This window comes from Plecotus auritus, assembly GCF_963455305.1.
Source record: "Plecotus auritus genome assembly, chromosome: 1".
Lineage (NCBI taxonomy): Eukaryota > Metazoa > Chordata > Mammalia > Chiroptera > Vespertilionidae > Plecotus > Plecotus auritus.
The window spans coordinates 113,958,749-113,975,609 of record NC_137770.1 but is presented as its reverse complement, the minus strand read 5'-3'; the positions used below and the strand labels follow the sequence as shown (position 1 = coordinate 113,975,609).

At 48.5% G+C, this 16,861-nt stretch overlaps 1 protein-coding gene across 1 annotated transcript in view; it reads right to left on the bottom strand.

The window, feature by feature from the left end:
• PSTPIP1 (proline-serine-threonine phosphatase interacting protein 1) overlaps positions 1-15,936 on the bottom strand; it is a 54,223-nt gene extending 38,287 nt beyond the window's left edge. Inside the window, exon 1 of the mRNA XM_080665989.1 lies at positions 15,686-15,936. Coding sequence (XP_080522115.1) covers positions 15,686-15,721 — 36 coding nt within the window. The 5' untranslated portion in view covers positions 15,722-15,936. The remainder of the gene's footprint in view (positions 1-15,685) is intronic.
• Between the last annotated feature and the right edge of the window lie 925 nt (positions 15,937-16,861).

Genomic DNA, 16,861 nt, shown 5'->3' with positions numbered 1-16,861 from the left:
CTCCCTCCAGAGTCTACCCTGACTTTCTCTTCCTGTACCCACCCAACTTCACCCTCTAAATACCAAGAGCTCCCTACTGGTCCCCCTCACTTATGGGCTCAGGCTGACATTTCCACAATGCCAATGCTACCAGAAGGAAGGTCTCTCACTTCTTTCTTTCCACCCACTGCCTCTGTCACCTGAAATCTGCCCATGCTTTGCCCTTTGTGAAAGTGCTATTTGTGGAGTCCACCTGCCACACACTGCACCAAGGACAACACAGCCATTATCTAATTGAAATCACACACTCAAGGAGGTAAGGATGGTGACGAGGAGGCCCAAAGAGGGGAGGTGACTGCCAAGGTCACTCACCTGGTAAAGGTCAGAATCTGGGATACAAACTCAGGTTGGCCTATTCCCAAAGCTGCATACCTACACCAGTCATTCAATCCCATGAACTGTTTTTTAAAAATTTGAAACATCAGAAAAAATGATTTAAAATTATTTTTGAAAATGATCATTCAAATTCCACTTCAAATCAAAGCTGTACTTCAGGTTATTATTCAGTTGAGGAATGCTGCCTTGGAGAAGGGCTGTGCTGGCTCTGTAGACAAAGCACTGACAACCAGCAAGCAGCCAGAAGCTCCACAATGTGGCATCTAGGGTAACCCACCCTGCAATAGGGTGCCAAATGGCCAACAGATGCAGTTCCCTCCTTTGAGAGGCTTGCTCAAGCCAGATGCGGATCACAGGCCTAGCTATCTATGCTCTGTAGGTGACCACTCTGGGCCTCACATTCCCCATGAAGGGATCAGATCAGGGCTACAGGCTATCTCTCAAGGCTTCAGGAGGAGGTACTCAGGAAAGCTCTGGGTAGGAGAAAGCATATTCCTGCCTCAGCCTTAAGACAGTATAGGGAAGGCCTATATTACCCTGTTCTGCTCAGGGACAGCCCACCTGCTTCCCACTCTAGGTGGATCTGGGAATGAACCATTGTCTAGGCCTGTAGGATGGCCATGACCCTGCCATGCCCCTATTGGGTAGAGAAACATTTTCTGTACCCACCATCACTTCCTTCTTTTCCTGTCCATATCACTCTTGGTAGCTACAGAGACTCGGGCCCTGAGCAAGTCACTTCCCTTCTTGGAACCTGGTTTCCACATTGAGGAAGTGGGGGTGGAGGCCAATCTCTCTCCTGACCCTGACAGTCACCCCTGTATAGCACAAACCCATCAGGACAGACTGGCTGCCAAGTCAGGGAGGGTGCCCAGGCCTTGTCTGAGAGACTGGACAGAGTTCAGCAGACTAGATATGGATTCACATCCCATCTGGTGACCCTGGTTGTTCTCAACTTCTACTCTCTCCTCCCATCTCCAATCCCGGAAAAATGGTCCTAATAGTTCCTACCACCTAGGGTTAATCTGAGAAGACAATGAAATCAGGTGAGAATAGTGATCAGAACTTGCTCTGAGGCAGATACTTGGCTAAGGATGATTACCCCCATGTAATAGCTGAGGACAAGGGAACCCAGAGAGGTTACCTAACCTGCAGGGCACAGCTGAGATTTGAACCCAGCTCTCCTAGACCAAAATCTTGGCTCTTAACCTCCCATTCCTTCACCTCTATTCAAAGCCTCAAGCTCAGTGACTGTTCTGCAAATGGTAGGTCCCCATGCCCTGCCCCATCTCTGCCTGTTCCACCACCCCCACCAGACAGAGCCTTCCCCCAGTGTGGCCAACACCATCTACCTACCACAGCCCACACACTCTCCCCTACCAGAAGATCCATTTAAAAGGCTGCATACTCTTTTTCAAGTGCTCCTTTACATGGAATTTCAGAACATAAAGCACATCAGAGAACAGCTAAACCTCTAACCTTGGAGGGAGAAGCCTGGAATTTGGTTCCCATCTGCCAGGACTAAGCTGCATAGCCTTGGTAAAGTCCCTTGCCCTCTCTGGGCCTTTCTGACTATGAAATGGCTATAAGGGGAAGAAGTGTCCTTCAATTGACCTTCTAGTAGGGAGTTTGATATGTGTATGCTGGCTTTTGGAAGCCATGGTAACCAGTGGCGGTGTCTTACCTAGAGAAATCTGAAGTCAGGAGATGGACTGGAGCTGCCGAGGGCTGAGGGAAGAGTGAGGCTGGGGTGGGAGTAGCTGGCCTGTCCAGGGATTGGCACTGATATTTTACTTTGGAACTAAGTTGGGGCCACAGAAGGTAACTCGGAAGAGCATCCTTGTAACTCTACCCTTGAGAACAGCCTGGCAGGAAGAGAGGAGGCACCAAAAGAAACTGTGTGGAGTGAACTGTTGGATATAATTATGAGGGGTCAGAGGCAGACAGCAGCAGAAAATGGGAGGATACTGCAGAGGGTACTACTCCAGGGGGGCGGGTTGGCAAAGAACCAGCCAAGGTATCCAGAAGAGGAAGAGCTGATCTGTGGACACCTACCACCTACTATAGTTTCACCAGCTACAACAGCACCAGGGAAATACATCTTTCACTCTTTTAGAGTCCTGACCCATGCCATCCCTGTCCATGGAGATGCCAGGAGCAGCTGGCAGTGGGTGCTGGAATTAGCCTCCAGTGGGGATGTGTAGAATATAGCAAGTGAAGAAATGGACCCTGTTCTCGTTTCCCATCATAGGCTTCAAACATACAGATGGAAGCCTGGGAAACTTTAAACTGAATTAGAGTGAAATTCTGATCTTAGTTTGTTGAACTGGAATAAGTTATATCTGAAAAGAACTAGAAAATCTCTAACACATGCCTCAGTGAGACTCTTGAGACAATGTGGCTTCATGACTGTTGGCTTCTGAGGTGCCCATGGAGGAAACCAGACCATTTGCTTGCAGATTCAAAAACTCATTACCCAGCACCTTTAAATAAACCAGACAGACTCATTCCCTCTACTTCTTATAACCGTTGTAGAAATATGGAAACTGAGGCTCTAAGAGAGCAAGTCAGTGAGTAGTAACCAGGCTCTTTCCCCTGCCCCTCACCCATTACTCCACAGTTGGTCTCGCCTTCGCTGTTTTTATTCAGCAAACTGAGGAAGCCGAAGGACCAAACACTGCCCTGGATGGATGGATGGATGGATGATGACTTAAGACTTCAGTAGAGTAGGTAAGCTGGTTCCTTACCCAGAGTATCCCAGGAGAAGGGTTGGATGAAGAGAGGATCCCAAGCCAAAGCCCTTGAGGAACGCTTGAGGAATAATGTCATCTGTAGGTCTTTGTGGGGCCATTAGAAACAGAGGTGGTGTTTGTTCTTTAAAAAAAAATTTTTTTTAAACAAAGAGCTTATCAACCCAAGAGCATGTCAGACATTAGAAAGGTTTTGTACAAGAATGACAGGGTGAAAGCAGGAAACAATTTTCCTTTCTTCTACCTTCCAAAGCCATTATTATATCTCTCTTCCACACTGCTCAGCATGTGTTAGAGCTTTTCTAGGGAGACATCTGTGGATGATGTCCTCAGAGCCCTAGGCAAGACTCAGGCAGTAAGACAGGGAAGCCAACTCCAGTTCAATACAATGAAGGGTTTTCCAAGAGCTTAAGTGACCCCAGTTATGGAATGCAGGGCAAGCTGCCTCAATAGGTGGCAAGCACCTCTTCACTAGTGGTCTATGAGCAGGTTGGAGGTTCCACAGAGACCTGTCCTTGTACTAGGTGTTTTGGGTCTAGATGTGCCCTGACCCAAGGATTGGAAGGAACCATGAATAAGCAGATAATTGTGAGATGATTTGCAGCTTTTCTAAGATAGTTCAGGATAGTTGTCACAGGGAGAGAGCTGAGAAGGCATAGACAGACATTTATTTTTAAGAACCAAATGTGATGTGGTTAGATGAGCTATTCTTGTTTTAGCAGGGCTGACAGGAGCTTGAGATTAGAAATGTATTTTTATTGACCGCCCTCCCTTCCCTGTCTGATGGATGGCCCTGCAGGGCCTCCCAGGGCTCCTCACCAGAGTAGCAGCCCAGCTGGATGGTTCCCTAACACATCTGGGCCCCCTTGGCTTGGGTCCTTGCTTGGTCCCAACATGCTGGGAAGCCTGCAGGTCTGTGTCTGACAGTCACCTTGGAACCTTATGGAGGCCCTGTCAGACTCTGTGAACTTTCAGGGCCTCTCAGGAACCCCACATACCAAGGTGAGGTTGGAGTGGGCAACACAAGCACCAGAAGAGGACCTTCTGTGTGCATCTGGTGCCTCTTATCTCGGTAATAGTGACTGAAGGGTGTTATTATTTGAGGACACTGAGGATGAGAGAAGTTTTATAATTTTTCCAGGACCAAACAGCAATTTTATGGGTGTGCCAGACTTTAGACCAAAGTCTGCCTGGCTTTAAAGCTTTGTTCTTTTGAATAGGCCTCCTTCATTATCAGGAAGGAAAAGTCTCCACTATCACAGTCCCCTCTCCCAAGTCTGTGATGACTGCCCACTTCCCCTCCACCATCTCAAATCTTAAAGGCCCAGCTAAATATCCTACTTCTTCCTTTTGCTTTATGAAACCAAAATGTATTGAAAACTTAGAACAAGGAGGGGTTGGGGTTGGGGGTGAGCACAAGTCCAGGCAGAGAAAATGAGCCCCTCATGTTTAAGAGCCTGGAAGTGTGATGATGCTCAGAGCTGTAAGCCTCAGTGAAAGGCAGCAATGAGAGATCTGAGGGGGCTGGACAGGTGTCTGAAGATGTGGCTTGAGGATAGCTGAACAAGAGTCCTGAGTCAGGCAGAGAAAGGTGTGGGACGTTCTTAAGAGCTTAATAGGAGCCAGGGCCAGGTTCCAAGTTCAGAGAAGGGAACTGGGTAGAATGTGTACAGAGAGGGCAGTGTTCTTGATATCTTATCACCTCTAATTCTCAGAGAACCCTGTAATGTCCACTGTGCTGTTATTGTTCCATGTTACAGATGAGCAACTGAGGTTCAGCAAAGTGAGTGAATAGTGTTCAGCCATAAAAAGGAATTCTGACACATGCTAAAACATGAATGAACCTGAAAGACATTATGCTAAGTGAAGTAAACCAGATACAAAAGGACAATTATTATATGAGGTTCCTACTTAGGCAAATTTATAGAGACAGAAAGTAGAAAGAAGTAGAAGAAAAGGGAATGGAGATGGAGAATTATTGTTTAACTAGAGGCCAAGTGCACAAAATTCATGCATGGGTAGGGTCCCTAGGCCTGGCTAGTGATCAGGGCCGATCGAGGCTGTCCACCTGCCGGCCAGGGCTTCCTTTCATTCTTTGCCGCCTCCTGCTGGTCAGTGCACATCATAGAGAGTGATTGAACCTCTGGTGTCTCGGTCGAACTCCCATGGGGACACTTTGGTCATTAGCCTTTTATATGTATAGACTAGAGGCCCGGTGCATGAAATTCGTGCATGGGGGTGTGTGTCCCTCAGCCCAGCCTGCACCCTCTCCAATCTGGGACCCCTAGAGGGATGTCCAACTGCCCAGTTAGGCCCAATCCCGATAGCATTGGGCCTAAACAGGCAGTCAGACATCCCTCTCACAATCCAGGACTGCTGGCTCCCAACTGCTCACCTGCCTGCCTTCCCAATTGCCCCTAACTACTTCTGCCTGACAGCCTGATCACCCCCTAACCACTCCCCTGCCAGCCTGATTGATGCCTAACTGCTCCCCTGCCAGCCTGTTTGCCCCTAACTACCCTCCCCTGAAGGCCTGGTCACCCCTAACTGCCCCACCCTGCAGGCCTGGTCACCCCTAACTGCCCTCCCTTGCAGTCCTGGTCCCCCCCAACTGCTCTCCCCTGCAGGCCCGGTCCCCCCCCCAACTGCCCTCTCCTGCTGGCCTGATCGCCCACAACTGCCCTCCCTTGTAGACCTGGTCCCTCCCAACTGCCCTCCCCTGCTGGCCATCTTGTGGTGGCCATCTTGTGTCCACATGGGGGCAGCCATCTTTGAGCACATGGGGGCAGCCATCTTGTGTGTTGGAGTGATGGTAAATTTGCATATTACTCTTTTATTAGATAGGATGGGTACAGAGTTTCTGTTTGGGATGATGAAATGGTCCAGAAATAGTGGTGATGCTTGTATAACTTTGTGAATGTACTTCATGCTACTGAATTGCACACTTACAATGGTTAAAATAGTAAATTTTATGTTATGTATATCTATAATAATAAAAGCATAATATGCTAATTAGACCAGATAGCCAAACAACCTTCTGGACATCATTCTGGATGTCCTTCCGGACGAAGCCACAGCAGCAGGGACTGAGGCAGAGATGGTTAGGGGTGATCAGGCAGGCAAGTGAGTGGTTAGGGGCAATCAGGCAGGAGGCAGAGTGGTTAGGGGTGATCAGGCAGGCAGGAGAGCAGTTAGGGGAGATCAGGCAGGCAGGCGAGCAGTTAGGGGCATCAGGCAGGCAGGCAGAGGTGGTTAGTGGAAATCAGACAGGCAGGCGAGTGGTTAGGGGTGATCAGGAAGGCAGGTAGAGTGGTTAGGGGTGATGAGGCAGGCAGGCAGAGTAGTTAGGGGCGATGAGGCAGCCAGGCGAGCAGTTAGGGGCATTCAGGCAGTCAGGCAGGTGAGCAGTTAGGGGCATCAGGCAGGCAGGCAGAGTGGTTGGGGAATCAGGCAGGCAGGCAGAGTGGTTAGGGGCAATTAGGCAGGCAGAGTGGTTAGGGGTGATCAGGCAGCAGGCAAGCGGTTAGGAGCCAGTGGTCCCGGATTGTGAGAGGGATCCAGGATTGCGAGAGGGTGCAGGCTGGGCTGAGGGATCCTCCCCCCTGGAGTGCATGAATGTCGTGCACCGGGCCTCTAGTTTACTAAAATAAAAAAGTAATTGTATAAGATTATAAGGTTAAAAAAACATGTAAATGGTGAAAGTCAGATGTCTGCTCCTTAGCAATGGCAGTGCATCCAGGATCACCACTGTTATTTACACCAATGATTCTCAACTCGGTCTCACTTTGGAAACACTGGAGAACTTTGAAAAATATTGATGCCCAGTCCCCACCTCCAAATTCAGAGGTAATTGACTTGTGGTATGGCCTGGACATTGGGATGTTTTTAAGAACCATAGTCCTACAAGATCTGGCTCCCTGTTACATTTCTGATCTGATCTCCAACTACTCTTCACCTCATCTCTCTGCCCCAGTCACACAGGTCTCTTTGTTGTTCCTTAAAGCACTCTCCTGCCTCAGTTCATCACCTCCTCTTCTCATCTCCACTATGGCTCAGCTTCTGTTTTTCCATTTCATAGCTGGGAAGCCCTGAGTATCATCTGGCCACTCCATCTCCACCCTGACTGCTACTTGAGCTCCAGCTGGCACTTCCTGTTACCCAATAGTAGGTGGCCTGTCAGCACCAGCAAAAGTGGCTGCCACTTACCTGCCTGTATGGTCACCAATTGCTCAGGGTTCTAGGTCTCAGCAAACCACCACACCCTCCCATTAACCCCAAAGGGCTCTCTGACCCAAGCCTGAGAAGATAGCAGCCAGGCCTGGCCCAGTAGCCCCCAAATCCATCTGGGTGGCACCCCCAGGTACACATCCCCTTGGTTTTCTCTCTGTAAAATGGGAATAAGAATACCAAACTCAAAGGGCTATTGTTGGAATTAAATGCATCTTGTCACTTGAATACATGGGAAGGGTCTCTAATGGTGAAATTTAATATGCAATGGTGAACAGAGTTGGAAAGGCATTCTGGGAATAGGAGAATCCACATATGAGACGCACCCTACAGTGAATATCCAATTATAAGTCTGGGTCCCTTGGGACCTGTTCTATGAAGGGCAGCAGAAGGTAGTCCCTTTAGCACTGCCCTGAGCCTCCCCATCTTCAAAGCCTTCATCTTAGGTGAACATCTCTCTGACATCCTAAAGATATGAAAACTGAAGTTCAGACAGGGGAAATGATTCTCCAAGGCCCCCAGCAAGTGAGGGTGAGGGCCAGGTGAGGCTTCAAAGAAACCTGTACCCTTCTGAGCCTCAAGAAGGGGAATTACTGAGCTTGTAAGGAAGGGAACTTCTGGAGCTATCCAGTGGGGACCCCTGGTGTGAGCAGCCTTCAAGGCACAGGGCACCATTGTCTCTTGCTGGAAGCCAAAAGCAGTTTTAGTTTCTACACCAAGTTCCTTTTATTGTGCAGTTCATAGTGTTAGTTAGGCTTTGGGTGAGGAGGAAGGGCATCTTGCTCACAACTTGTAGCCTTCAGCCCCCTTTGCATGAGAGGAAACATCCACCACTGGAGAGGTTGCAAAAAGGCAGAAAACAGTATCTCTGTCACCATCTAAGTCTTGTCAGGACTTTTCACAATCCAGCTGGGATCTTCCCTTCCTACCCTGAACAATCCTCTAGGCCAGAAAACTGTCTCCCAAACCCACTGTGCCCACTCCCCCTCCACACCTTTGCCCATGTCATCCTTCCACCTGGAGTGTCACTTGTCTTCCTGACATTTCCCAAATCCTCACCCACTCTTTGAAAGCCCAAGCAAGACCCTTCCTTTCCTTCTCAGGGGCTACCTCAGTTGTGGACAGGTATTAGGAGCAGCAAGAAAAAGCCCCCAGGTTCCTGGGAATTGCAGTGCAAAGAGGGTCATTGAGAAGCAGATCTTGTTTTCCACCAAAGATAAAAAAAAAAAAAAAAGGCATGGGTTACACTCTTGACCCAGGACACTACAGCCAGTAAATCCTATAGGTGACTGTCTGCAGGCATTGCAAAAGCGGAGCAAGCACGACCACACACCTCTGCAATCTACTATTACCATCAGACAGTTGGCCACGTCCTGTGGAATGAGAACAGATGAGCCAAGTTCTCAGTCTTCTGGGGAGGGTAGGGGGAGAATGAGGGGTGGGGAGGGGTTCATATACTACAGAGTGTGCACAGAGTATGTGAAAGAGGAATACTATTGAACCACAATTTTTGCCTAAAATTACCATCTTGGCCTTGCAAACAGGAATTTCTTAGTTTTGTTTTCAGATATTTTTCTTTTAATAACACATGTAATCTGTGATCACTTGCATTAAATTAGAGAAGTGGAGAAAAAAAAAAAAAACACCCTGCTTCCAAGACTATAGAAACCAATGCCATCCAGTTATCCTACAGGAGTTATAATTGAACCAAGAACAAACTAGCCAATTGCCTTGAATTCTGTTGCAGAGCATGATGGCATCCGACAGACCTTCATGAGAGCCCTTGCTTTGCCCTAGACATGTGATCATAGAATAGCCTTTGACCTGCCCATGGCTCTGTGTAGGAAATGGGATGGCATTGACAAGCCTCCCATGCAGGAGTGACTGTCACAGTACCTGGCTTTTATTAGGTACTCAGCAAACAGGCACTGTTACCACTCCTCTGGGTTGATTTAAGTAGCTGGGACTTGGATAAAAATATATTCATGGAACTTGAAATAAATGTCTCCTTTTTCATTTTTATTTTAATTTAAAAATTTCAATAAGTAATGCATTTACATAGTCTAAAAATTAAACAGTATAAAAAAGTGAAAGCACTCACTGCCACCAGCCCTGTCCCCCACCAATTTCTTTTCTTTCACTTCCCCAAAAGGTCATCACTTTAATCAGTTCTCTGGGTATCATTCCAGAGATTCTCGTTGTTAAAACAAGCCTAAGCTAATATAAATGCTTATTTCCCCCAGTTTTCACAGCAGGTTGAATACCAGACACACACAGCTTGGCTCTGTGCTTTTTACACAAAACACTATGTCTTGAAGAACTCTCCTAAGTAGTACAGAGAGAACTTCTGTCATTCTTTCTGACAGCCATGACCGTGGAGACACTGACAAGGCAGTTGGAAAGGTGGAACAGCCAGGCCTCCCTCTCTCGCCTCTAAGTCCCTATTGCTCCAGGAGGACCTGCTCCTTAGCCACTGGCCTCCTCAGCCTTCAAGGCCATAGGGCCTGTCCTACTGCAAGTCCTCATGCAGTGTCTGAGCAGACTTTGGTTCTCAGCAGAGCCCCTCTCAGTTTGGTCCTCCAGCTCCTATCCAGCCAGGGGGGTAGAAGGTTTCCAAAGGGTCTGCTAGTGCCAAATGCTAGAGAACCCTCACTTTCTTACTCAGGAATATCTCCTCTTCTGGGAATCTACCCAAGGAAGTAATCTTCAAATGCAAACTTTGATACACAAAGATCTACCCATTGCATCACTGTCTAGAATAGAAAATAATTGGCAATAACCTAAATGTGCAACAATAGAGGACTGAATAAATAAATCATAGCATGTCCACCAAGTCCATAAGCTGGAGGACTGTACAGCATTAACAATGTTGTTTTGAAGACAAGGAAACCACATCCACAACCACATGTTCAAAATGGAATTATGTTGAAAGGGTGGGGGGCAGGTCTTAATAACAATGTGAATGTAATTACGGATCTGGACTGTACATTTAACATGGTCAAGATGGTAAATTTTATGTTAGATGTATTTTTCCATGATTAAAAATAAATTTTAAAATGCAAGAAAATTAGCTTGTACCTATGTTAAGAATCTTAGAGAAACATGGCAAAATATTACCAGCAATCTCTGTGTGATGAGACAACTAAGGCTGTTTTATTCCTGTTTTTTTTCTTCTATTTTTCCACTTTCCTTTTAGGATCTTATATTTTTTGCTTTTAAGGTATTTTCATAGCTTTAAGTGTCCAGAACAAAACAGGTACCCAGTGAACATCAACCTCTCCTGATTTTCCATGAAGTCCTGGGGCCACTGTTGGCAGGTCCTGAGATAGTGGACAGGCAGCTTTAGGACAGGTTAAAAGCGGGGCCCTTCTCTGTAGTCTCCTAAATGAGGAACCTCAGAATCTCAAAACTGGGAAGGGGAAGAAGCTACAGCAGCTGAGTGGACACATGGGGGAGGGGTGGGCCCAGCCTCAGTCCCATGTGCCTCCCTGGTAATTCATGCTCCCACCCAGGGAGTAGTACTTTCCTCTGTCCTCTGTCTCTTGGGGTCATCAGACTCTCCATGCTTGGCATAGAGCTTTCCAGATGAAGCTGGACACCAGCTTAAAAGGGAGATGTGACCACAAAGAAGAAGGAAAATTTCAGGCCTATTCTCAGTCCCCCTTGGTGGCTTCTGCCTAAAGGTGGGTCACAGTGGTGGTGAGAGGCCACTGTAGTAACTCTGGCCTAGCCTCCTCAGGCTCTTACTTTTCCTTTTAATAACCCCAAAAGGGGTAGGATGTAGATATCAATAAAACCTGGTCCAGGACTAGAGCTTTCCTCTTAAAACAATACCCAGTGACTTTTTTGCAAAGGCCATTAGATATATAGGTCTGGGAGAGAGTGAGACAGTGGGAGGGATAAGCACGCCTCAGAGCCCTGCTCCACTTGGTACAGAAGGCCTAGCCCAGTTATCAGGGAACCTGAGTTTCCAGCACTGGATGGTGACTTCCTTGAGGGCAAGATGGTCTCATTCATCTGATTGGATGTAGGGGTGAGGCTGAGCAGTAGTGTTTAAACCACCTAGTCAAGAACGCTGCTTAACAAATATTTATAAATATAACTAAAGTGAAATGGAGGAGAAAATAGGTTCAGGAAGGCAGGTGGGACCATGTAGATATTCACTGTTCATTCACTTATTCTACAAACATTGACTGAGTATATACTCCACTTGCCAGCCCTGTGCTGAGGATGCAGACAGATGTTTCTTGCAATGCAGTTTGGTTGTCTACTGGGAGCACAGCCACTGGAGAGGAGAGCTGTGTGTATGGGAGGGGTGAGGGGAAGCATCCTGCCTTCTCTAGGCTTCTTTGCGCCTCTGACTTGGTGCTGAGTCAGGTTATTGGAGATCTAAGGCCTTCTCTGTATTCTCAGCCTCAGCTTTATTTCACTGACAGGCCCTGCTCTGAGGCTCAGCCACAAACTTCGTGCAAAGCCATGATGCTCTTTATCCTGGTGTGTGTTTAATATAAATCAAATTATCCCTTCCCTCCCTATGTGGCTAGCCTTACTCTTCACCTCATTCCCACAGCAGCCTGCATCTGAATGCTCTGCCACAGATAAAAGCAGGCTATAAATACTCTGTGGCAATACTGATAACTTTGCAAATACAGGCCCACTTAGGGACAGAACTTTTCTACTCCTATGCTGAATGTTTCCACCACTTATGAGCCATTCTGTTTGCTTTTCATAATTTTTTTTTTGTTCCTCTCTTGCTATCAGGCTACCAGATATCTGTGAAATTATCTCTAAAAGTTCAGGCCCACCAATATTTATCAATCACCAATATATATCAGGTTCCATGCAGAACCCTACTAGTTGCTACATGACTGATTTTGTAAAAATTGTGGGTAAAACCAGAGTTCATAGGCCCTACCTAAAAGCTATGGGCCATCCTATCTAATAAAGATGGAATATGCTAATTGATCATCATGCCCTCACAAAGATGGCAGCACCCACAGCCAATAAGGAGGGAATATGCTAATTGACTGCCACGTCCTCAAAGTTGGTGGCACCCACAGCCACAAGATGGTGGTGCCCAGTCTCCTCAACCCTGCTGGGGCAGCAGGCATGTGGTACAGCTGGGCCCGCCCCCAGGCAGGTCCGACCGCTCCGCGCATTTGCCTCCGGAGTCCCCCAGTCCCCTCAGCCCCCCAGCCACCCAGGGCCGGCTCAAGGTGCAGGCAAACCTCAGATGTCAGCTGCCCAGCCGCCAGAGCCAGCCCTAGGGACTACCAAATGACTGAACAAGCAGGCTGCATGGGGCAACCAGGCTGGCAGGGGGGTTAGTGAAGGAGGACCAAATGACTGAAAAGCAGGCTGCATGGGGTGACCAGGCCAGTAGGGGGGTTAGTGAGGGATGACCAAATGACTGAACAGCAAGCTGCGTGGGATGACCAGGCTGGCAGTGGGGTCATGAGGGGGAACCAGTCTGGCAGGGGGTGGGGGGGCAGTAAGAGGCAACCAGACTGGCAGGGGGGGAAGTTTGGGGTGACCAGGCCAGTGGGGGTATGGTGCAGTTGGGGGCAACCAGGCTGGCAGGGGGGGCAGTTGGGGACAATTAGGCTGGTGGGGGGGCAGTGAGGGATGATTAGGCCAGCGGGGGCGGGGGGGGTGGCAGTTAGGGCCAATCAGGCCGGCACACAGAGGCAGTGAGGGACTATCAGGCCAGCAGAGAGGGGGGGCAGTTAGGGGCAACCAGGCAGGCAGGCAGGTGAGCAATTAGGAGCCAGCGGTCCAGGATTGTGAGAGGGATGTCCAACTGTCAGTGTAGACCAGCAGTTGGACATCCCCTGAGGGGTCCTGTATTGGAGAGTGTGCAGGCTTGGCTGAGGGGACCCCCCCATGCATGAATTTCATGCACCAGGCCTCTAGTCTAGTATAAGTAAAGTATATGGGCTTTAGTGTAAGCTCTTAGCTCCTTAAAAATGATTTTCGTTTCTCTCCTTACCATTAGCTAGTGCCAGAAACAGGGCTGGTGACACCTGTGTCTAGAAAGTTGAGATTGCCAGATAATTAAAGTGCTGTGGTATTGGACATCATTTTTGTAGGGTTTCCTATCACTATTAAAGACTAGTCATTTTTAGTGTACTGCCAAGCTGCAGGGTTTAATGGTATTGCCTTGGACTGGGAGAGGGGAGAAATAGTAGAGGGGGAAGGCTGTGCTCTATCCCTAACATTCCTGGCAGTTAGATCAGTATGCCTTTTGTGTTTTACAAATTTATGTGTAAATTGAGCTTCAAAGTACTTCTATAAACCTTGCCTGATCTCCCTACTTCTCTGAGAGGTAGGAAGGACAGATTTTTTTTTTGTCCATTTCACCAATGTGGCTCCAAAATTTAGTAATCTGCCATGTTGATAGAAAAGAATGAAGCACCTTGGGTGAGAACCCAGGCCCTGGAGCCAGCCTGTTGGGTTCAATCCAAGCTTTGTGATCTTGGGCAAGTTACTTAAGCTCTCTTAATTTTCCCCCAAGTAATGTGGAAAACAAAAAACTACTTCATTGGTTTAAAAGAGTGAATTGACACATGTTTCTGTGAGTGTTAGATGTCCTCATGGGCTGAGGGTCAGGGAGTGGGGCTAGAATTCAAAGCCCTGGGAACAATGAGGATGACAGTGAACTTTTGAGGCATTTGCCAGGTCAGTATGTCAGGCTCCCACTGATCACTTCTCTCCCCCTCCCAGATCTGACCTTCCCCAGGGAAGCTGTACCCCCACATCAGGCCCAGGGAGCCAGCAGTAGAGGACAGGAGGCACCTGGAGGCCATGAATCCCACAGTGGCTCAGAGGTGGGGCAAGTGCAGAGTGTGGCAGGATATGGCTCAGGAAGCTGCTTTCTTGCTGCTGCTTCTGTTGCTGCTGCTACTGCCACACCCTGCTTCCTCATACACTATCTCCTACTGCCCAGATCTCCTTGCCCCCAGCTCTGCCCTAGGGAAGGTGGGCCCAGGCACTCTGGTGTGGGATAGATGTCCTGGAGGGAAAACAATCAGGGTCTCCTGGGCTACAGAGCAACCTGGATTTTCAGGCCTTCCCCCTTCCCCCAACCTTATACTCTAAGTCAGAGCAATGATGTGGTGACTCACCACTCCCTGCCTCCCCCACTGTAGCCACCTATCCACCCCCTTTTGTAATCCCCAGCTGCCAACCTGGTGGTGGGATTGGCTGAGCCAGGTCTGTCTCCATTGACTCCTCTGGGCTGGTCCCACTCCCTCTTTGTAGATATGGGGAAACAGAGGTCCAGAGAGGCACAGAGTGCCCTACCCAGGCAGCCCTCTCTCCACTGTGTGGCCAGAGTAGGCACAAAACAGGTCACTCACATGCTGGTCACAGGTCCCAGAAAAGGATCCAGGGAGGGGAAACTGTTGACTGAGGCAAAGGGCCATGGGGTTGATAGGGGGGCTCTTGGGACAATCACATTCCTCAGCTCTAATCAGAGAGGTCTCAGCTTTCCCTCTTGAGCACCGGGGACAGCTAGAAGTCCAGGAGCAGAGAAGAAGGCTGAAAAACCGTCGGAAAAATCAGAGGGGATTTGAGGCCCAAACTGGGCTTGCAGGCTGGGCCCAAGCCACCAATTGGGTGCCATTCTCTCATGGAAGAAAGGATTTGATTTACCTCTGCATTGAATTTAAGAAAATGAGCAAGGAATTAACCAGCCCTCCTGCCTCTTCAAAGGGTCTCTAAGGACTGCAAGGAAGGGGGTTTGGGTGAGGGAAGAGAATTACTATTTGAATGCCAACAAGGTACTAGGGACTTTGTTACATTTGATCACCATGTTTAATCCTCCTAATAGACTGGTATATTTATTAATATTTACCTCCACTACGTAAGTAGGGAAAATGAGGCTCAGAGAAGTAAAATAACTTATCTAGCCCTTAAATAGCAGAGTCAATATCCCAATTGGTTTGTTTGCTCCCCAAACCTGTGACCCATTCCCTTCTTTTCTTCATTTGGCCTCCTCAAATTCCCACCCACATATTGGACTCTCCTCTCAAAAAATTCTGCTATGGGGAGAGGGTCACCTGGAGGAGAAACCAGTCCTGGGGTACAGGGGATATCTCTCACCCACTGTCTTGAAGCTTGCAGAGCAATCATACCCCAGGCTGAGGACCCCCTTTATCTTCCAACTTAGAAGGGACGGTGGCCCAGGTTACCTCCACAAATACAAAATACAACCACTATTTTTATGAGTAAATCTTTCTCTTCCTTTGACCACATCCCAATCAACTACCCTGGGGAAATTTCAGCCAGTCTTCCCATTCTACTTGTTTAACTCCTTGACAGTCTTCACTCACCCAAAAGGCATCTCTGAATTGAAGCTGGGGCATCATCCTCAGGCTGCCACGACAAAGCTTTCTCTCCTCCCACAGACAGGACTGAACGAGGTCCAGGAACCAGGCACACTGTCCCAGTACTGACAGTGTTGGCCCAGTCGTCCACGACTTGGCTGATGCTGTCTGCAGTACCTCAGAAGACACCCACAAGCTAGAGATGAGCTGCCAGAAGGAGCAAAAGAGCTCAATCTGTTTTGTTTGGGGCTAGAATCAGCAGCAAAATGAGGAAGGAGCAGTGCCCAGTGATGGGAGGGCGGGTTCTAGTTTCCGGCCCAACCCCTTGCCAGTCCCATGGTGATGTAGGACACAGTCCAGGCTGTAGGACTTAGCAGGAATGCCAGCCCCAGATGGGAGGCAGTGGCCAGAGAGAGAGGCAGGTAGGTACAGAGGCTAGGTAGGCAGGCAGCCTGTGCCGAAAGGTTTGTGCAGTCTCCCCCTGGGTGCAGGCATCAGGCCCCTCACCCACAGGAAGTAGAGCTGCTGTGCTCCTGTGTGCAGCTCCGCCTGCAGCCTGCCTTCCTCCTCTTCTCCACTTGCCTCCTTCTGATGTCCTAGTTGAGCCATTCTCAGAGGCCATAAACTTAGGGAGACTGAAGTCACAGAAGGTGAGGGAGAGGAGGGGTCAGGAATCAGGGGTGCTGTTGCCCACCACCCCAGCCTCACTCCAGACCAGGTACATAAATGCTAGACTCTCCATCCCTCACCAGCAAACCATTTGGGGGTGGGGGGTTTCCCTAGGAATAGCACTCACTATCATTCATCAAATCCTGGCTACATGGTGTCCCAATCCATATCTTACCCTCAAGGAGTCTGGGGGCAAATGCAACTGCATTCTACGGAGCTGGCTGTAGGAACACTGAGGGGGAATGAGTGGAGAACAGCTTGAGGCTTTATGGACACCAACCTTCTGCCCTCCAAGTCTCCATATTAGACACTTTCTGGGGCAGGAAGCCCCTCTAAAGGTGTCTTCAGGCCAGAAGAATGTAATTGAACCTAGAGAGACAGCATTATAAAGGTATAGATGTTGGAGTTCAAAAACCCAGGTTGAGGCTCACTTTCTGTTTTGTCTGGGCTTTACCCTTCAATAGCTGAGGAAACTTAATTGACCCTCTAACACAATAAGCCGCAGTTTCCCCC